This window comes from Silurus aristotelis (assembly GCF_946808225.1).
Source record: "Silurus aristotelis genome assembly, chromosome: 19".
Taxonomy (NCBI): Eukaryota; Metazoa; Chordata; class Actinopteri; order Siluriformes; family Siluridae; genus Silurus; species Silurus aristotelis.
This window is the reverse complement of record NC_139592.1, coordinates 21,755,065-21,776,686: the sequence shown is the minus strand read 5'-3', so window position 1 is coordinate 21,776,686 and position 21,622 is coordinate 21,755,065. Positions and strand designations below refer to the sequence as shown.

The following is a 21,622-nucleotide window of genomic DNA, read 5'->3' as shown; positions in this document are numbered from 1 at the left end:
CTCTCTGAAACAGAGCCGGTCTCTGGAAAACATCACATCTGCATCCTGTGCACACACACACACACACACACACACACACACACTCCCTCTCTATCTCACGCACCCTGACCCTGAGGCTTCATCAGACCACATTTCACTCGGCCGTATTGTGTCTGTATAAACATTTAGCTCAGTATTTGTATCACAGCACATGAGTCTGCCTCGTGTTCAACCTCTATAATTACAATATTACACCAAAATAATGTTTAAAAACTACCCAAATGGTGTGTTTTGCCCCCACGGCATCAGTGTGTGTGTGCGTGTGTGTCCGTGTGTGTGTGTGCGTGTGTGTGTGTTTTCAACGACGTAAAACTCTCCGCCGTATTCAGTGTTTTCAGCAGCTGCCCTGAATCTCAGACATTCCTGTTTATTCAATTTAATAAATGTTACAATATTTTTCCCGCTCTTTTTTCACAAAGCCAGTCTTGGACTTTTTAGAATTTATTTTAGAAGCTACACAAACACTGTATGGAGCACAGTACTGGGACACCTGAGTAGCCATATGTGGTTCTTCTTCAAACTGTTGCTACAAACATGCACAATTCTATACGGATGCTTTTCCCTTCAATTGAACTGAGTTGCAATGGGGTGGAAATTTCTGGGAAATTTACAGAAACTTTCCATGGAAACTTTATTCTGGGGAATTTTGGAAATATGCCAAGTTGGAAACATAAATAATTTATGGGAATTAATACAAAATAAATGGGAAAATATTTATCGATTGTATTATAAAAAAACATAAATATGAACATTTTGTTCGGCCATAAATGTTGCTATTATGGTAAATATAAATGTATGTAATATTTATGTCATTTACATGAATGCTCACCAAGATGGACTTTTTTTTTTTGACGTGCATGCGATTGATGAATGTGCGGGTAGAAATTCCCATAATTCCCAATTTATTCTCAATCATTCCCTTTTATTCCCATGGAAAGTTCCTGGACTTGAAAATTCCTGGAATTTTGCAACTCTACTTGCACTACGAGACCCAAACCTGTTCCATCTCCATGAAGATAGGCTTTACATGAGTTGGAGGGGAAGATCTCCTGCTATAGAACTAGAAACCCTACTGAGATGAATTGGAAGTACATCAGTACCTGAATTTACTGACACCCTTTGTGGCTGAATGAATCTCGAATCTCCACAAAATCTAGTGGAACATATTCAAGAGTGGAATTTATATAAGAGTAAATGTGAAATGAGATGCTCAAAAAAAAACACACCAGGCATTTTTTTCAGGTGTCCTCCAAAATGTTGTCCAAGTGAGAACCATGGTTGAAAAATGTCATCAGGCTGTAAATGAAGCTGAATGAAGAAGTTTTCTGTGGAGTAACTCATTCTCTTTCTCTCTTTCACTGTGTGTGTGTGTGTGTGTGTGTGTGTGTAGGAGATTGATGGTAAAGCCCTCATGCTTTTGAGGAGCGACATGGTGATGAAGTACATGGGCCTGAAGCTCGGGCCTGCCCTCAAACTCTGCTACCACATTGAGAGACTAAAACAGGGCAAACAGTGAGGATTAAACCTACACATACACACATACACACACACACACTCACATGTCTGTACACATACACACACATATACACACATACAAACACAGGCGTATAGGTACAGTCCGGTTTCCAGTACTCTGATAGACTCGGTACTGGACAGCTCAGTAGTGCTGAATTAGGTTTGATCTCCCGGATGAACAGGACTGAGCTGGAGGGTGGCGCCGTTGCGCCGCATCCATCAGAACCGCCGAACAGACGACGTGGAAATGACGGACAGCAGACTCGCGTCAACTCGGGACGTGTTGGACACACCAAGGGATCCGGGCAGCAATAAAAACAGACACACACACTACCTGCCACTAAAAGAGAGAAAGAGACTTGAGGGCCAATGAGACGCAGAAATGGACAGTGTGTCCTCTCAGTCCTCGTCTAAACCACAGAACCACATTCAACAGATATCATATATATGTGGCTCTGCTACAAGTGTCACATGCGAGCAGCACAGCTGAAAACTCATATATTATATATATGTGCAACTTCCTGTCTTTTTTTTTTTTTCTTTCCTGCTTATATTCCACTCCTCTCTCTTTCGGTTCTCCGTTTTTTTTTTTTTTGTTTTTTTTTAACAAGTAAGCTCCTATTTTAAACCATTTTTCTTCACCCCAAAGGCATCTCTAAGTGGAGTATCGGTGCGGTGGTCATAATGTGATGAACTCGTCCCGATTCTCGTTCCTACCTCCTGCCTGCACTACAGAGACAGTCCACTCCTGCAGAATCACTGCTCTGAAAAACCAAACTTCAAATTCCTACATTCAAACTGTTTTGTTCTTTTTGTTGTTGTTGTGTGCTTGTATTTATAATGTTCAGTTTCTAGCGTTCGGGGTTGGGGTGGGTTTGGAGTTGGAGGTCTGGTCATAATCCCCCCCAACCTTTTATGCAGCTTACCAAAATCTCAGTATACATCGTAATAATAATAACAGCTCAAATGGAATCTATGTATTTTGAAAAAAAGAAGAAAAAAAAAACCGTTCGGAATCATTTCTAGACGCACCGAGAAGAAGTTTTATTTTATTAATCACGTATGTAATTCACATTTCCACCTGATCATGGGGATAAAAATACAAATATGAGATTTCTAAAGTTATATTTACTCTCCTTCACGTTTTTTTTTTCCTTGGCGGTATGAGGCTGCGTTCGCAACGACGTGTCAAGAATTCGGCAAAACCCTGATTCCAAAAGACCAGATTCATGAAGTGTGACAGTTTTCTCACATACCTTTTTTTCTCTAACACAGAACCGTTCAGGAAAACCGAGCGCTCCAGCAGTGAAATGTTTCTCCACACAGAGAAATGTTTTTTGTGAAAGCAGCCTCATGGATCCGAGATGAATTTTGTCACTGTTTTTGTCACTATATAGTTTTTATACATAGAAATGTAAGTGTGGTGGTCTGGGGAAAAATCCCATCGTACGCCAGTGGGGATGAAAAACATGGCTGTGTTTTTATTCCCTTCAAAACTCATGGTGTTTAAAGGAGACCTTTTTTGGGTTTGGAAAAAAGTCCAAACCTGTCAGAAAAGTGTGGTTTTTCCAGAGGTGCCAATATTTTCGCTATATCATTTACTGGTTTTGACTCCCGTCTACGTGAGGCAGGAGACACCCGAAAACAAGGTTTTTCCACTTTTCTTATCAGTATTTCACGTCGCTCTATAGGTACCGTAGCCATAGATTTGATTCGTTTAGTTTGAAAATGTCCGCAAATTTCAATTTTCGGTGGTGTCACCAAACTTGAGACGTGAGACACAAAGGGGTTTCCCAGTCCCTCACGCAGGAAAGTCAAGTTTGTAGTTATTTACGGAATTTCCCCCGTTTATAAAAATGTTAGCATGAATATTTGGAAATAACGTTTACAGACAGGATTGTCGAGGTCCGTTTTTCCCCCTCTTTATATACGTTCTTCAATCCTCCAATGATATTTTCAAGAGACGTGTTTTTATATCATAGTGTCACAGCGGAAGGGGGCGGGGCAAGTTAATCTACACGTCAGAATCATCCGGATTACATCACAAAATAATCTACATATTGGGATCACAGTGTGACACAGGGTTCATCAGTGTATTATGGGTTTTTACCATAAAATGCAGCATCAGCAGGAATGTTTTTTGTAGAAGAAAAATAAATATTTTAAACGGAACATATTGTATATGAAAGTAGAAAATGTGAAGCTTTCGGGCCGGAGCCGGAGCTGTTCGAGTCGAGTCGAGTCGAGTCTGTTACTGCCTTCCGATACTTTATACCGCGCTTCTGCGAAATGATTCGTACATCGCTTTTTTTTTTTTCCTTTCGAAATTTTTCTCAGGTTTTTAGTAAACTTTGTTTAAAATCCCTCTTTTTGTAATGTAGCATTTCAGTCAACCTTTAGCCTCTGTTTTTTCTTTCTTTCTTTCTTTTTATGTAAATTCCTGTGCCATAGTAAAATAATACCCGCTATGCTATTTTCAAAAAAAATAAAAAAACAAAACAAAAAAAAATCCCCCCCGAGACCCAACGTGTAGAACGAAGTCGAAACACTTGTTCGGATGTGAATAGACATTTTTAATGTTACATTTTTAAAGATAATGCACCCTTCACATACACCCCCCCCCCCCACACACACACACACATTTTAAATGATACAAATAAGAATAAATAAATAATTTAAAAACATGACCATCTTCTTCTTCTTCTTTACAAAACACGTTAAAAAAATCTCCCACGGAATATTTTACGGATTCGTGTACAGTCTTTCGAGTAGAAACGACGTAAAGTCGGGTTTTCCCCTCACACACACACACACACACACACACACACAGTATACAGTATTTGTGCAACGGCTGCATGTTTCTTGAAGAAATCGACAACGTAGTTGCAGTGAACACGTGACGGATCTACAGCTACTTGATGCTTGATTTTGACCAAATATCAGTTTCACAAAAAAAAAATACATAAAAAATATTTAGTGATAAATCATGGTTTCAGATCAAAACAAGGGATGACATAATTGTTAATCGCTTCATGTTTGTATTTAGGGAAATGAATCCAGATCTGTGCTAGAATGGGTTTTTAAACAAAGTCAGATTTTTGCACTCGAACACAAAAAAACATTCAGATCACGATCGTAATAAACATCTTTTAATTCCCCCCGTATTTTTCTTTCGTACGGATCATAAAACCAGGTCGAGCAAATCCTCCCCCTGGATGCACATGAATAAAAAAAAGCAGTGCAGCACATAATTATCGCGTGATGCGTTCAAGAACCTGACGTCTAACTTATATAACTTATATATACATTTTTTTATATTTAAACGTATAAAATGTTGCTCATTATACGATATCGAGTTACAGATTACGAGGCGAATTGGAGAAAATGGGATCTGCTTCAGCTTCAAAGTCTTTTCTTGTTTGATGTCATGTCTAGTTAGAAGCTTTTCGAGCTCCTTGGGGCGTTTCTGTGGCTTCGACTAAATTAGCGTTGTGTGTGAATCGGAGCGGTTCCGACCCAAATCTGAAGATCTGCTAAGCCTTTTAAGCTCGGTGGGAAAATGAATAGCCGGGACACTTCTCCCTCGTCTCATTTTCTGCTTCATATTTCAGATCCATGAATACTTTTAGAAATGGTTCTAAGGCAGAGTTTCCCGATTTTCCTTTCGGACCGGACTCGACGCATCAAGTCATATTCAAAGCCCTTTGAGAGGTTAAAGGTGTGTGTTAGAGGGAAACGCACACGAGGTAAATGTCGATTGGCCACAAAGTGTGAATTAACACAGTGCATTGTTTTGTTTTTTGTAAGTAGCACAGCACCTCATCATCACATGCAATTACCATAAAAAAAAAACCAAAAAAACCAGCAAACCGGAGCTCAATCGGTAACGTGTTACTTGCTGTATAGTGGAAAATGCATCTGTAATTTAGGGGCGTGTACAAAAAAAACACAATCACAATGTTCGGTCATGTGACCGCGAACTGGAGTGATGTATCTGAGGACAAGGGAGTGTTAGAATCAAATACACCATCCTGATTTCCTACCTCTATTTTTTTGTGATAAAAAAGTGGATAATTGCAGCACTGAAACGATCGATAGAATTGTTACCCTTCTAATGTTATCGCATAAAAATAGTGGACAAGGAAAGAAAGTGCTAACAGGATCACAGACGTGAGCAGTACAGGAAGAACGTCGCGGTTTTTACGAGCAAAATAAGAAAACAAACGTCACTCAAAATCATTCGAATAACACATTGATGGATCAAACCAAGTAGGGACCTGAGTGGAGACAAAAATGAATTCGATTGTCCTCCTTCAGTCACTAAACTGTGAGAGAGTAGCTTGAAGTTGTTTCACACACACACACACACACTCTCGCACAATGCCGGATGCAGAAATCTTGTGCAGGGAACTGGAGGAGTTCAGTATGAAACGCAAACAACTTGATTTATTGGTTGCCATTTTTTTCCCCGATGGCTTTAGTACAGCAAGACTAAAAGCCAGTGGTGCAATAACCAACTTGTACAATTTTAGAAGCGGACATGTTGCAATAACGACCCCAGTTAAGCCTGAAATGATATATGCAAGCCTGCTATTCAGATAAGTCCTAAAATCTCTTTAAAAAGAAAAAACAAACAAACACACAAAGCACACCCAAAGATCATTAATAACCCCTCCAAATTGCATTTACTCTGCTACATGCAAGCCCCTGGTGATTAGTTTGTGCTAATTGAGATGGGTGGGCAGTGTGTGTGTTTTTCTCCCCACCTGCTCACCATCCCCCTTGAAAGGAGGAATGAAGAAAAAAAAAACTGCTTTGTTACCATTGACAACCGTTTCTGCTGATCATCAAAGTTAATGAAATAGAGACCTTTTGCTTTGGCAAGTCGTTATTAGCCCACTGTGCTAACTGCTAGCCCTACCCCCCTTGTTGAAAGCGGATGTTCTGCTTAGCTGTACCACTGATTAATACAGCGATTAACAGGGCAAAGCACCGAGGTCACACATCACCCGAGTGAATATGAAAATCCGTTCTCACAAAAGTTTGTTTTCGAAACGAAACCCGCGGGGTTCCGTTTGACGCGAACCAGAAAAGACAGAGACAAATTAAAATTTATCACGTCGTGTTTGTACGAGGAAACTGATTTTGTTCTGGCAGCTGGCACAATCTCTAAACTGAGCTGATGCATATTAATGGACATTCAGATTAAAGAAGTCATGAATAATTCATGGGGGATGTGAGACTGAAATCAAAATGCATAGAAGAGAGGCAGGTTTGGGGGGGAATTGGACATGGACACGCGTGCGATTTGTTCAGTAGTGTTGCAGTCTGTCATTTTTAGCTCCTTGTATATTCTTGTGGACTCAGCCACTTAAACAATCTCTCTGAGCGCTTTATAATGAATGGATCAAATGCCAGCCGAGCAAACCAGAGGCAGCTTGCATTGCTCTAAATATTTCTGGACAGTTTAAAGAGTGTCTAAGTCTTGTTTCTGCCAGAAATGCCTTTAGCATCAACAAGCCCTAATACCTTCCTTGCTTTCCCCGCTCCCAGTTTCTCTATATGTCCTCCATCCTGCTTTCAGGCTTTAGTGTGCACTGTATTTCATCCTCTCTGCCTCAATCCCACAGGCATCCCCTAGCTCACACTAGCAGAGTATCAACAGAAGAGTCTTTGCTATTTCCTAGGCAGAAAGGCAGCCAGACGCTGCTTCTTTAAGGGTAAAATGTGGATCTCCTGGGAGCTGACCTTCTTCAGTTTAATCGCTCGATTTTTGGGAATTTTTTTAAATGTGTCATTGGGGTCTCCACGCTGTTCTCCTTGAGATCTAGGCAGAGCAGCATAACCCCCTTGACTGGCATCGCACTTAATAGAAAAATTCTTTGTGGAGACGCCGGACAGGCCTTTGAGTTTGCCACAAAAGATCGCAGGCATAGCATCCTTCACAGACACAATGACCTTAGCTGTTTGTGAGGTGCTAACGATTTCAATGTTGCCACTACTCCCAAGAGCAGCATCGTGTACTGAACTGGCGACAGAACCACTGCTGCCACTATCCACCACCCATTTGTGCTGCCGGCTGAACTCCAATGATGCTAAACCACTGAGCAGTTTGGAGTCCAGTTTGGGAGTGCAATCCACTGGTCGCAAGACCCCCAGAGTCAAAGCTCTATTACATACATCCTCTTCAGAGATGCAGGCTCTCTCTCGGCCAGGTGGTGGTCCATAAACACTACATGACTGGATGCATGTTTTTCTTTCACTGGGTACAGACAGATCAAGTACACTGTCCTGTTGAAAAGATGGTATCTCCTGTGAACTGCCAGTATGCCGCGGTTGAGATCGAGGGGTCTTAACAGACAAGTCTAGCACCTCCCCATCAGCTGCAACTGGGTATGAACTAGACTGAAGAGATGCTTGTTGGATTGCCATGTCCTTGCTTAGCATCGTCACAGAAGGGCAAAAATCATGAGTGGAAGTCTGAGTGCTCTTACTTAAAGTGCACAGATGTTTTGTGGGTTCAACTTTGGTATCCTTACAAGTTGAGACTGGGACTGGGATTAGGATTGGGATTGGAAACGGGACTGGCAAGGGAATAACAACTGGATAAGGAACAAGCAGAGTGGCTGGAGGCACTAGTGGGGCAAGTGGAGCGTTATATGGATGTGTAAGTGGTGGAGGGGTGAGAAAAGCAGCTGCAAAAGGGTCTGTCTGTGGAGAAGTCGTTGGATGGCAAGTAGGAGAGGTATTGCCTTGGCCAGGAAAAAGATCTTGCAAGATGGACGCGAAATTTGGGTTCTGGATAAGGGTCAGCAGACTTGCGTCCAGGACTGGACTTACACCTTTCTGATCAAGGGAAGGGGGAGGGCCAAGAGCAACTGGGGGGCTCTGTAATGAGAGTCCTGGGCAAGTAGCAGTCTGCTGAAGGATCTGTGGGTTCAAGTGCTGCAGCACCTGTTGCTCTAAAACCAGGGGTAGGGTCAGGGGGCCTTGGCTGGTCATCAGGTAAGGCGTAGTACCAGTCTGCCCAACTTGAGCAGCTGCTGTGCCTGCTAAGATGGGTAGCACAACTGGACTCTCGCCTAAGCAGATGGGCTGAAGAACTGTGGTTGCCACTTTAAGAGCAACTCCTCCAGTAGACTCTGTATTGGGGGCAACAACAGGTGCAGCCTGAATTGACAGCAGAGGAGAGACAGACCTCTTTGAGATGGGAGGAGAACTGACATTCCATGTCTCATTGGGGATTACTGGACCGGTCTCACTCTCGAGTTTGCCAATGCTGTCAACTCCACCCACTGAGCTGTTGCAGACGTCCTGAGGATTTGCCATGTCTCCTGGGACTGAGTCCTTGAACGGGTGTTCCATCACCTCTTTTTTTTTTTTTTTTTTCAGCCTCCTTCAGGAACCATAGGCATTAAACTTCATCGCAATTTCAGAGAAAATGATGCCCATCAACCCTGTAAATTAAAAAACAAAAGTATTAGACAATAGCATTGAATAGCACCTAGCAAAGCAAGGAATTGATACATAATGTATTCACCACTTTATTTATTTATTTACTTTTTATGTATCTGCTTTAAAGGGGTCCAAATTATAAGGCACAATATCTTAACATTACAGAATTTTCAAATACAACCTTAGAAATCCAAGGTTTCGATTAAAAAAAGGCACAAACAATTAAAAATAGGTTTACTGTAAATACATCTGAGACATTTTTTAACTAGGCAAAATTGTTTAGCCTGCATCTATTAAGGTATCACTGAGCACTAATTTCACACTCTAGATCATGAACATCTGTGTCCTTGCCTCAAGGAGCTGTGAAAATTGTGATATTGCCACAGCAGAGATGAAACATGGACACTGTACCAAGGGAGAGTCTAAAAAAAAGATCAGGAACGCATCAATGAACAGAACGGCTTGAATTGCCGAGCAGGAAGGAAAGAGGGAGGATTTTGATGAAATTAACTCGGAGAGCCTCGGTTTATTTGTTTATGAGCCAGACAGCATGGAGTTTATTACACAAAATGCTGGCAGCACTCTAAAGTAAACCTCCATTTGGCAAGCACGGAGAGGGAAAGGGCAAAGATGCAAACAGAGAGAAGGAGGAAGTGACAGGGAGGATGAGGGAGAGAAAAGGAAGAGATGTAAATGCTAAGAGAGTAAAAGGAGGAGAAGGGAATGATGGAAAGTCGTTGGTGAGAAGGTCAAGCTCAGGGCAGTAGTTGCTTAACAGGGAAATGTTTCATTACAGAACCGTGATTTCCAATTAAAAAGCAGAGTCTTACAGTTTGTGAATCAGTGGAATAAAACTCATGACCTCACTCATGAATGGACAATATGCACGAATGTATGCATGGGAATTAAAGGGAAAGCCACTCCCAAAGATAGTCTGGAGCTGGCTGGTGTTTGAGAACTGGAAGGTGGCCAAATTAGGGAAAATGTACTTAGAAACTGAAGTGCTCACTTTCGAGCCATGTACAAAATTCCATGAAGCCAGCCGAAAACGCAAACCTGCGCAAGCTCATGCAAACAATCTACAGCATTTAAAGTCTCACCATGTATGTGATTTCTGCTCTTTTGTGTGCACTTTTTTATTATACTTGCTGTCTCTTCCCAGGAGTCTGTCTTTAATTTACCATCAATCTCAGCCCTTACACCGTTCGTGCAAACATGACGTCATCGATAGCTCAGCCGGAGATGCTTGTCTAAAGCTTTGTAAAAACAAACGCTCGTCTCGAGCGCTATACCCAGCTCATGAATCTCATTGTAGGGTGTAAAATTTGGTAGACGTGCTGCCAAAACGGCTAAGACATAAAACCTGAACAAAGAAGGAAAGCTAATAAATTATCATCCGCAGTTGGAAAGGCACCAAGGTGGACTGCCAGCTTTCCCAATGATTAATCCTAAAGAGATGTTCTATTCCAGCTGGGATCATCATGTTAAAATGAAAACGGTGGGATAGAGGATTCTCTCGGTTTGATCGAGTTCATAAACAGATGTCAACTACTGCTGCGATCCCTGTCATTCATAAGCTGTCAAGGCTGTAAATGAGATGGGGAGGTCCCTGAGCTGCCAGAGAGGCCATTATGAAAATTGATCTGATCAGAGGTACTTGTAGGTCATGTTGGGTAAAGGTATTTACCATCAGTTCTTTCATGTCACACTCCAAAGTCCAAATGTTCTTAACCAAAACAACAGTGATTATAGTATCAGGTGTTGCTGTATATGTAAAGAATAAAGCACTTGGCTTGTGATGTTGAAGGAAAATAATCGGTGACACAGTGGTGTGATGAGGCTCGATCTGAAGTTAAATTACTGCTACCGCTCTGAATGTGATTCTTTTCCTATTACATCACATCACATTACTGCAGCAATTAGGCATTGCAGCCAATGATTACATTACTAAATAATGAAGTTTTATCATATTTTATTCACATTTATTGTAATATCAATTATTTTGAAGCAACTAAAAACTGTTCTTTTCTCACCAGCTTCTTTCTATTTAAGTGACTATGAATTTAATGCGGGGGTCCCTATCCACCAGGCCATGGACCAGCACAGGGAACGGGATCATTCGGTCCCGGGTAGTACATTTCCTTTTGCAGTCTGCAGGGTGTTTTTCCTTTTGTTTTGTTTTTTAAATGACCGTTTGTGCCTGTGCCAATTTCCCACACTTTTTCCCCCACTGATTCTGCATTATGGTGAGTTACATTTCCATTATATATGTTATTAACTCCACAATGACATCATATAATACATATAATACTAACATAACAATATACAAGGCCCTCCTGTGGTCCATGGAAAAATGTAATGAAACTGGTCCATGACACTGGAGACTCATACATGCATTAAACTCATTGTTCTTGATGGGCTTGTTTGCTGTGTCCACCGTCTCTGTTACGACAGACATGACACCGTATTATATCAAGAGTGTTAATATTAACCTGTTTGTTCCGTCCAATCAGAATAGAATGTACAGCACTGTGGAGCAAAACATACATAACCATCAATCATCCTAATCACTGTGGTGTATTTTCTCCTCCCATCCAGCCATCTGTTCCTTTTATCTTGGCATCCTTCCAGAATTATTCCGTATCATACAGATCATGATTGTGCTCGCACAAAAAAACTGCGAATTGTTCTACATTTCCTTACAGATGTCATTCTGCCAGATGATGTTAAATAAATGCCTGGTCCCCGTTTTAGATGAGGTAAATTGGACCAGATGTAACAATTTGGGAACAATTTTCCGGTCCATCCACAGGACTGTTGTCATGCCAACGGCAGGCCGATGAATCCATTTTTGACGCCGCATGCTGGGACGGCCATTTTGTGCCCCCCACCACCCCCAACTGTTTCTGTGATGGAGAGGACAGCGGGATGAGGGATGGAACTAGATAATCGACTCCCGCAATTCAGACTACAGAGTACAGACTACAGCAAGAACTGTATTATTGCACAACTGGTATCGGAAAAAAAACCATAAAGAATATTTTGCTTGTATATTATGGTATGTCTCTTTGTAGTCTTTTACCACATTCATCCATTACCATCGTTTCGTGTTTTGTTTTGTCTTGAGCGAGTGGCACAACGATATCTTTGGAGATTTATTGTCTTGATAAAGGGTTAATAATAAATATTTGCTCTTTATAGCAGTATGTTTTATATTTTTGTAAACTAGATATGGCATTAGCTTTTAGAAAACACACACTTGTCTTATCATTATTGGGACCTTTCACTGATTTAATCATGGGGGAAAAACAAGCACTAATCTTAACCTTAGTAACAAAAAAGAAACTGGTTAGCTCTTAAAAATGGTTAAATATTCCTATCCTTGTACGTAGGAAAGTCATTTGGTTCGCACATAAATATAAAACATTTTTACACACAAATATAAATACTGCCTTACAACCACGAAACCACACCACCGTCTATGCTAATTGTACCAGCTAGTTTTAACAACCAACAACTAGTCCTTGTGTGTGCACTGAGCGAGTGCAAACCTCCACAAAGTTAACCATTACAAAGCAAAGACAATAAAACTGCTCTCCAGAGCTCCTGGACATCACTGTGGTCCAGAGCATTCCTTTTTTTGCCCTCCATTGAGCTTGTGTGTCATGCTGTGGTGCTTCTGGTTCTCTCTGCACCACCATCGGGGTAGGAAAACTGCTGACTGTAGTGCTCACTCGATAGCAAGGACAACGAAACTTGCTGGTATTCTCACTGAGACTTTGTTATCAACACGATAAAAGATACAAATATACAAAGAGCTGATCCTGGAGACCCAAAAGTGGATCCATTTTTTTTTTATCTGGTTATTTGGAACGTCCACCGAGTTGCTATAGAAACGCTTATGCAAATATTGGGGTAAAATCATTAATATAGACCTGATTTGCCTTCAGCGCCTGCTGACCAATCGGAATCACGAATTGTGGTATATAAAGGGGAAGTTTGATTCAGTTATTCAGAGTTCAAAATCCAAAGATAGGAACTGCATCATTAAATATAATAGGCGTAGAGTCAGCAGGAATCTTATGACTCATGTAATGCACCATGCAATCTTCATGCACCGAGGGGATTAATGCGGTCGCAGAGCCGCTCGTTTTCCTGCTGAGGCAAAAACAAGTACATTTATTATGATTAATTATTTGCGTACGAGTTGTTTTATGTCTGAAGACGTGAAACAGATGCTACCATGAGCATAGGGCAAGAAACAGGCCAGGCCTCGAATGTCTTCCAGTGAGTCGAGAGCTTGAACGCCAGCATGCTTACACGGCTGACCACCAGCGTTTGGAGGTGTGAGGCGATTTCAATTTGGAACTTGACCTTCGATCTGCCTCCAGAGATTCCGCTTCCATCTCCGCACCCCATGAGCGGCAACAGGACAGGTTTTGACGCTGTAAGAGTTGGCATCTTATCTGGCCGGTGAATGGCCTATTTGTCTTGAGCTCAAGGCTGGAGCTTTGAATTTGCGCACAGTTCAACTAAAGCCCAAGGCTGCGAGAGTGAGAGAGAGAGTGAGAGAGAGAGAGAGAGAGAGAGAGAGAGAGAGAGAGAGAGAGAGAGAGAGAGAGAGAGAGAGAGAGATTGAGAGAGAAAGAGATGAAAGCTCGGAGAGTGCCTTCTGCAAAAGAGGAGCTAGACTGGTAAGGTTTAACACACACACACACACACACACACACACACATACAGACACTGATGCATATGCCTGAGAAAAGAGCATCTGGCCTGAAAGGAGAGATGGATGTGTGCTGAAGCAGAAGGTCAGGAATGGATGCTGATTTACGCCAGCGTGCTGATAACTTGGCAAGGTTGCAGTCAAAACACCAGTTAGTTCATGAAGGCTGAATGAATGCAAACACACAGGCCAATGTTAAGAGATGGCCTCAAACATGCACAACACACACACATTCACATGCATAAAGAGTTAATGATTACAGTGACAGCACAGTCAGTGCAGGGAAACAGAAGTGGCAGTGTTTCTCAGTCTCGCTAGGGAAAAAAAATGCGTCGTCATGAAACCAGGCCTCTGCCTCCCTGAGCAGAATGCTAATAAGCAACACGCCTGAGATCTCGCCGACCTCGAAACGGTCCGATGCGACCCCTGCACGCTTCAGGTCTTAGTGCTGGTCTTAAATCAGACCGCCTGACTCGAATTCTTAACTCGGAATTCACAATCTCAGATCAGGGCCTCGGGCGCGATGATGCGATTGGCGTTGAATGAATAAAATAAATATGATCTGAGCGGAGTTGCTGGTTATGGTGAAGTTGTCGTTTTCTGTCTTATTAGTCCTGAGAACGATTTCTTCCACAATTGTTCTACACCAGTAAATATAATAATGAACAGTTAGAAAAAAAAAAAAATCTTTATTTATTTAAATAATAAATAGGTAATAAATGTTGCTGCCCGAACCGCTCTAAAACTCATCCCCTTATCCCTGGTGAAACCTGCAGGACCAGATGTTCTAAATAATCTCCAGAGGGAGCGAGTCTTTAATTAAATATGACGTAATGTGATCTGGGAAGTGCTGAGTGTGACAGCAGACAGACTGTCCCTACACGTCCGTTATCGTTATCCCTAAACGCTCCTCCAGTACAGAAACGCTACCCTTCTGTTATGACAACAGGGTCAAAGGGCGGCCTGAGAAGAGGGATTAATAGAATGAAATAGACACAGGAAATAGTTGTCGATGAAATACAATAATAAAAGCCTCTGGCACAAAATCAACCAAGAAATCCAAAGGTGTAACAACACTAAAACTAGTATTATAATTATTATAGCGAAGTAAAACATAAGTCCTCCAATGAAACGTGATATTGTGATATTGTGCTTAATAATTAAACATGATCTAGATTGATGATTTCCCTCTGACATCCATCTATCACAATAGAACACTAAATCGCTGTGGAGTTCGCGAATCTGATTGTCCCATTGTGTCCCTAAGCACTCACAGCAGTTACAGTTTCTACAGTCTAAACGATGGAAGGAGTCTCCAGTATCAGCGCTTGGTTTTTACACCACAGGAAAGTCCTCATGACTTTGTGCTTTTTTTGTTAAAGCTGTTTTAACAAAAATGATCCCAGGAACTGGCATGACTTAGACACCAAGTATACATATAAACAGTTATAACAGAAGAAGAAAAAAATTTAAGAAGACGGAGTCAAATTTAAGACTTTTAAAGACTATTAAGACTGAAATTTCAGACTTATATCACCACATCAAAAACGCACACACAAATACGTTGTTAGCGACTGACCATATCCTAACCATAAATTAACATTTTCAAGCCAGGTATCACTAAATTAGCACTTCCCCAAACCCGTTTTATGTCTGTGGTACGATTCAAGAAAGATTTGCGCCAATACCATTTTGTAATCATTAGTAGTCATAATACCCCTGGTGGTCTAGTGGTTAAGATGCAGCGCTCCCACCGCTGCGACCCGGGTTCGATTCCCGGTCAGGGAACCATCCCCAGCCACTCTTAGTGCCGGTCCCAAGCCCGGATAAATTGGGGAGGGTTGCGTTAGGAAGGGCATCCAGCGTAAAACATGTGCCAAATCAAACGTGCGGAGGATCCGCTGTGGCGACCCCTAACGGGAGAAGCCGAAAAGAACGTACTAGTAGTCATAATACAGTGAATTGTATTCGGACTAGCGAATGAAAGAACTGAAAACAAAAAAAAAAAAAGCATTTTCATGAGCATTAAAAGTGTTACATGGACTTCAGTAAATTTAAACCTGTTTAAAATTATTAGATCTAAAACTAACCCTTTTGAAGACTTTTTCATTTGAGATATTGTTTTGACTTATTAAGACCCTGCAGAAACCCTGTTCAGGGTGTGCTGTTACAGTGTAGGAACCTAATCCATTCTGCTTCGTGTCAGGCCGTATTACAGGATCCTCTCAATTTTTTTTGGTGGTCCCTACAGTGTTCAGCTTATTACTTGTGGTTTATGAGGACCTGGGTGAGTTATCAGAGCTACAAGAGTCCAGCACCCAGGTGGCTGTATGATGGATGACGCTGGCACGGGTTTTGGCGCCTAAGCGAGGTTAAAGTGCCAGCTGAGAAGACGGGTCCGCATTCCAACCCCTCCATTCTACTGTAATAGCTTCCACATTTTACTCCTCCTCTCTAAAAAGGGCTGTGCCAAGCAATGTCAAAACAACACAACAGAAGCCACAGTGCATGACTACAGAAAAGAAAACATCTCTCTCTCTCTCTCTCTCTCTCTCTCTCTCTCTCTCTCTCTCTCTTTCTCTCTCATGGAGCTCAAACACCTCGGTCCATGCCAGGTTTACTTTGGAATGGATCGCTTGAGCAACAGAGCCTTGATGCACCTACTTTTAGCTCTTCAATCAACCGTAGTGGGAAAGCCAGGATCCAGGATCTTTATCTCTGTATACTCTGATGCTTTCTAATCTCGCCTCTTCTGTATTTACCTGGAGTAAATCATGGCAATGAAAACATCAGGACGCCAGAGGGCTTCGTGTTTCTGTGCCATTGTGAGCGATACTCCTTATCCTGTCACATGCTTCCGTTATTTGAGGTGGAACGCACGAGACGACGAGCCTGAAGTGATGGAGGAAACCGAGACGCAAATCTGATTAAGGACCTATTTAGGAATGAAAAAGGAAAGAGTGAAAATTTGGTTGCTGGTGTCGTATCTACAGTAGCAGGTCTGGACTCCAATGCATCAAGCAGAACTTCTTTTGTTCGGTAATGCTCTAGAAAGGCTAGCAAGTTCAATTCCACTTATTGTAATTAGGAATTTAGTTTTTACTTTTAACTGTATACACGTGCACACACACACACACACACACACACACACACACACACACACACACACACAGATCCAGAAAAAATAATACACATGCTTCCAAGCTGAAAACAGCAGTACAGCACAAACATGAAGTAATGCGTTTTTAAAACGTGCAAATGAGGCAATAAAGCGGCGATCAACCTCTGCTGAACCCTTCCAGCTCCTACACACACACACACACAGCCAGACGTCAGTGATCACCATGGAGACCGCTTAACCCATTAATGACCCCCTCCCACAGACACACACACACACACACACACACACAGTCCAGTCACTGTCTGAAAATACAGTAGCGTCATCCTGGCTCTTAAAGGAACATTATTGCAAATAAAGACCGAGAGATTTTATTGAAATTGGTGCCATTTGTCTCAACCACTTCATCCATGATGTCTTCAAGCTTCTCAGGTGGACTTCCAACGTAGGCATATATAACACACGACACGCTAGCAGCTGTACGATCCAAACTTGATCATTATTTGATCACCAATATGAAAACGGTGATCTAGAAATCCATCGAAGGGGAAAATAATCCACAACAACGTGGCGCGGAAACATCTGCCTCCAGAGGTTCCTTCCGTAAATATCAAATAAACATCTCCTTGAAGAAAACTTCACCATGTTCACAATTGTATCTGTTAAAACCCATTTATCATTGGTCCTTGATTACGTGTCTCATACTACATGCAATGTATATGAGATGTTACTATAGAAACCATTTCACACTAACATAGAGAAGATGCTCCACTATTTTGCCAACATCTCATCGTTTTCTGAGATATTCCAAAATTACACTAAATAAGCACCAGTTATAATATTGTTATTAACATATAATAACAATATTTAAACACTGGTGCTTATATTGGAAGTAATAAATGATGTAGCATCAGTGGTACCACCACAGGAACAATCAGAGGTACAAGCCATTTCTTCTGCCTGGGAACCTCTCTGTCTTTAAGATCTACAGACTCTGTAAAGCTCCAGGCTCCAGCAGGATGCACCTGTATGACCAGCAGCAGATTCAATGTCCATTCCAGGAATGATGGAGAGACCCGTTTGAGTGAGGTTCCACAGGGTCTCTGACTTCTTCATGAAGCTGAGAAACGGATTCCTGGAGAGTGCAGTGACTGTGTGTGTGTGTGTGTGTGTGTGTGTGTGTGTGTGTGTGTGTGTGTGTGTGTGTGTGTGTGTGTGTGTGTGTGTGTAGGAAACCTGGCGTCCTAAACCACATAACACGAACATCATTCAACCACGGTTGGTTACTATAGCAACGGTGGTGCTCAGATATTCAGTAGGTGGTTCGGTGGTGCTGGTGGTGTTGGTGGTATTGGTGGAGGTGGTCGTGTTGGTATTGGTATTGTTTGTATTGGTGGTGGTGGTGGTGGTCATGGTGTTGGGAATCAGCCGATGAGGCGCCTCGGAAAAGCGACAAAACGTTTTACCTTCGAATACACGCGACGAGCAGAGAATGAAGAACGGGAAGATCTCCAGCTGGCCTTCACCCTTCCAACAAGCGTTATTTCTGGTGGGGTTTTTTTCCACCGTCACCGCTGACTCTTGTTCTTCTTTCCCCCACGGACCCGCGAGATGGTAGTCGGTTGCCGTTTAATCCGAAACACGGCGCCGCCGGACCCGTACACACACACACACACACACACACACACACACACACACAAACACACTCACGCGCGCAAACACCGAGCCGCGAGCGCCGGACCGTTTTATTTCTGTAACGCTGAGTCGGAGCTGACAGGCGCGCGCTCTCCTCTTTATCTCTCCCCCTGCACGCGAGCGCGAGCGCGAGCGCCACCGAAATGAAGAAGGAGTACGGAGCAGAGTGACAGCCGAGCTGCGCGCGCAGCGCTCGTGCCGATCGCGTTTACACCCGCCTCCCCCCCACCCCCCTCCCCCTAGCGAGCGCGCGCGCGCGTTTCGTTTGACGATGTGGGTAAAGAAAAATCCTGGTTCACGGATCGAGCGCTCTGTCTCTGCCTCTGTCTCTGTCTCTCTCCCACGGTCCCTGTCTCTGTCTGTCTCGACCTCTATCTCTGTCACTCTCTACCTCTGTCTCGACCTCTGTCTCTCCCTCGGTCTCTGTCTGTCTGTCTGTCTGTCTGTCTGTCTGTCTCTCTCTCTCTCTCTCTCTCGCTCTCTCTCTCTCTCTCTCTCTCTCTCTGTATATATATATATATATATATATATATATATATATATATATATATATATATAATATATATATATATATATATATATATATATATATATATATATATATATATATACACAGAGTAAGAGACAGACATTATGAGAGATGGAGACAGAGTGAGAGACAGATTGGGAAATATATATATATATATATATTATATATATATATATATATATATATATATATTATATATATATATATATATATATATATATATTATATATATATTTCCCAATCTGTCTCTCACTCTGTCTCCATCTCTCATAATGTCTGTCTCTCACTCTGTCTATATCTCTGTCTGCTGTCTTTCTCTGTCTGACTCTTACTCTGTCTGTCTCCCACTCCATCTGTCTCTTGCCATTTCTCTCTCTCTCTCTCTCTCTCTCTCTCTCTCTCTCTCTCTCTCTCTCTCTCTCTCTCTCTCTCTCTCTCTCTCTCTCTCTCTCTTTCTATTGGAAGTTTTCCTCTGATGCCCAGTTGTCTGTTGTTTGTGTTTTATGATGTGACTTGCACTGGCCATGTTCCCTTCAGCCCTGGACGTCAGAAAAACCTATTGTGACAAACAGTGTTTGTATATTAGTAAAAGTTGAGGTCCTGCGCCAGCATTGAGGAGGGTTTTATATTAACAAACTCAAATGAAATTCACATGCAGACAGTGTCAGCGGTTTATTTCCCTTTGGCTGAGTAACTGCTCGTTTCAGTCTGCCCTCCAGCGTAGCCTCACTTTACCATCCTTAGCCTCACTTTACCATCCTTCAACCTAATGAGCATGAGTATTGTACTGAGTGATTTAGGCCCTGTGAGGTTGAACAAGGGGTTCATGCTGAAACCAAGAGTTCCAGCTCTTTTTCACTGAGTCAGATGAGTTGGCTCAGGCACTCGCTAAGAGCCAGATCTTTCGGGAAGTGCCTGGCAGGTCCTCAAGTTCTGGCACTGCTTTCCAAAAGGCGTTATCTTTCAGCGAAAGGAACTTCCCCTGATGTTTCTCATTGGCTGCACAAGTCATTCAGACGTGATGGATGAGTATGATGTCATGTCTGATGTGGTCATAAAGGTCTTATTAATATTTCTGACAGATTGTTTGCAGGTGTTAATTTCCACCTGGTGGAACAGGTTCCTCCATCTGCTGAATTACTCCTTTCAATCGAAAACAGTTCTATTCTTACCACTGTGTGTGTTACAGAGCAACACACTAATAGTTCATTTCTATTTATTTGCCCGATTTTACTTTATTTTACTATTTGTGTGATTATTTCTGACTACATTTTGTTTCCATTTCAGTTTTTTATTTCAGACTGTGAAGCACAATAATGATTCACCTTTTTCAAGAAACTATTGTCATCATCATCCTGATCATCAGAGATTCGTGGGGAATGGTGTGGTGCACACACACACACACACACACACACACACACACACACACACACACACACACACACACACACACACACACACACACACACACACACCATTCCCCACCATTCTCTTATATTCTATTATATATATATATATATATATATATATATATATATATATATATATATATATATATATATATATATATATATATATATATATATATACACCATTCTCCAACATTTTTTTAATATAAGAGAATGGTGTGTATATATATAATTAAAAAAAAAATTTATTTTAGTGTCCCTACATCTGATTGAATCCAGCAGACATACAGAACACTGACTCCTGTTTATTTCCACAACAGACTCTCCAAACATACACACCAGATCTAAACACTGACATTAAACTCGTTTGCAAACTGAATTATCGTCAGCTGCTGATCTGAGACCATCTCCGTGCTCTCGAGTGCTTCAGGACCGTGTCCCCGGAGAAGGCTGTTCCTGCATCAGGTCTTACAGAAGCAGTGTGTCTGTCTGAGGCAGAAGGATTTATGACGGCTGTTCCCGAGGGAGTCACTATCGCCCGAGGCCAGGCCTGAGGTAATCACTGTTCCACTGGGGCAAAACTCTGAATGGACTTTAATGAGCAGCAGGTCTCTAGTGTCAACACACAGACACACACTGTATTTGCTAAACACTTATGATGGGTATGGAATGGAAATGAGGGTCTGCTCTGTGAAGGAGCGATATCAGTCATTTCCTTCTTTGCTTCTGGAAGAGAAAAAGTCTGCTCTTTCTCTTAGCAATGCACATACACACACACACACACACACACACACACACACACACACACACACACACACACACACACACACACACACACACACACACTGTTAAACTCTTATGATGGGTATTAAAAGGAAATGAGGGTTTGCTCTATAAAGTGATGTTATTCTGTGCTTCTGGAACAAAATGTCTTATGCATTTTTGAAAAGGGAAAGTGTTAGAGTGAAGAGAAAAGAGCAACAGAAATACCATAAATGTGAACAGGAAGAAAAAGACGCAGGCCAAGGAATGTGAGACACGTTGGTAAAAAAAAAAAATGGGGGGAAAAAAAGCAGACAAAGAAATTATTTCTTTAAAATTAACGTAGCTGAAAAGCAACCTGACAAGAAAAAACA

General features: G+C 41.9%; 2 protein-coding genes across 17 annotated transcripts in view; one reads left to right on the top strand and one right to left on the bottom strand.

Moving 5' to 3' along the window:
• LOC310715101 (sex comb on midleg-like protein 2) overlaps positions 1-11,828 on the top strand; it is a 45,820-nt gene extending 33,992 nt beyond the window's left edge. For 10 of the 15 annotated variants that reach the window (XM_083521311.1, XM_083521308.1, XM_083521305.1 and 7 more), the window contains one exon: positions 1,430-2,679. In XM_083521311.1, the coding sequence (XP_083377437.1) occupies positions 1,430-1,555 (126 nt within the window). In that variant the 3' untranslated portion in view covers positions 1,556-2,679. Of the gene's footprint in view, positions 1-1,429; positions 2,680-11,045; positions 11,388-11,714 lie in introns of those variants that run through there. The other 5 variants (XM_083521304.1, XM_083521310.1, XR_014530231.1 and 2 more) reach the window with 4 other exon arrangements.
• On the bottom strand, positions 4,107-18,975 carry rai2 (retinoic acid induced 2). 2 transcript variants are annotated; one of them, XM_083521322.1, is made up of 3 exons: positions 15,692-15,745; positions 11,321-15,454; positions 4,107-11,064 (listed from the first exon to the last, which is right to left on the bottom strand). In XM_083521322.1, the coding sequence occupies exon 3, from the start codon at positions 8,917-8,919 to the stop codon at positions 7,231-7,233; it is 1,689 nt and encodes a 562-aa protein (XP_083377448.1). In that variant the 5' UTR covers positions 8,920-11,064; positions 11,321-15,454; positions 15,692-15,745; the 3' UTR covers positions 4,107-7,230. The 2 variants fall into 2 exon arrangements, with proteins under 2 accessions (XP_083377448.1, XP_083377447.1); XM_083521321.1 differs by lacking the exons at positions 11,321-15,454; positions 15,692-15,745 and adding an exon at positions 18,320-18,975 and having other exon boundaries at positions 4,107-9,011.
• Between the last annotated feature and the right edge of the window lie 2,647 nt (positions 18,976-21,622).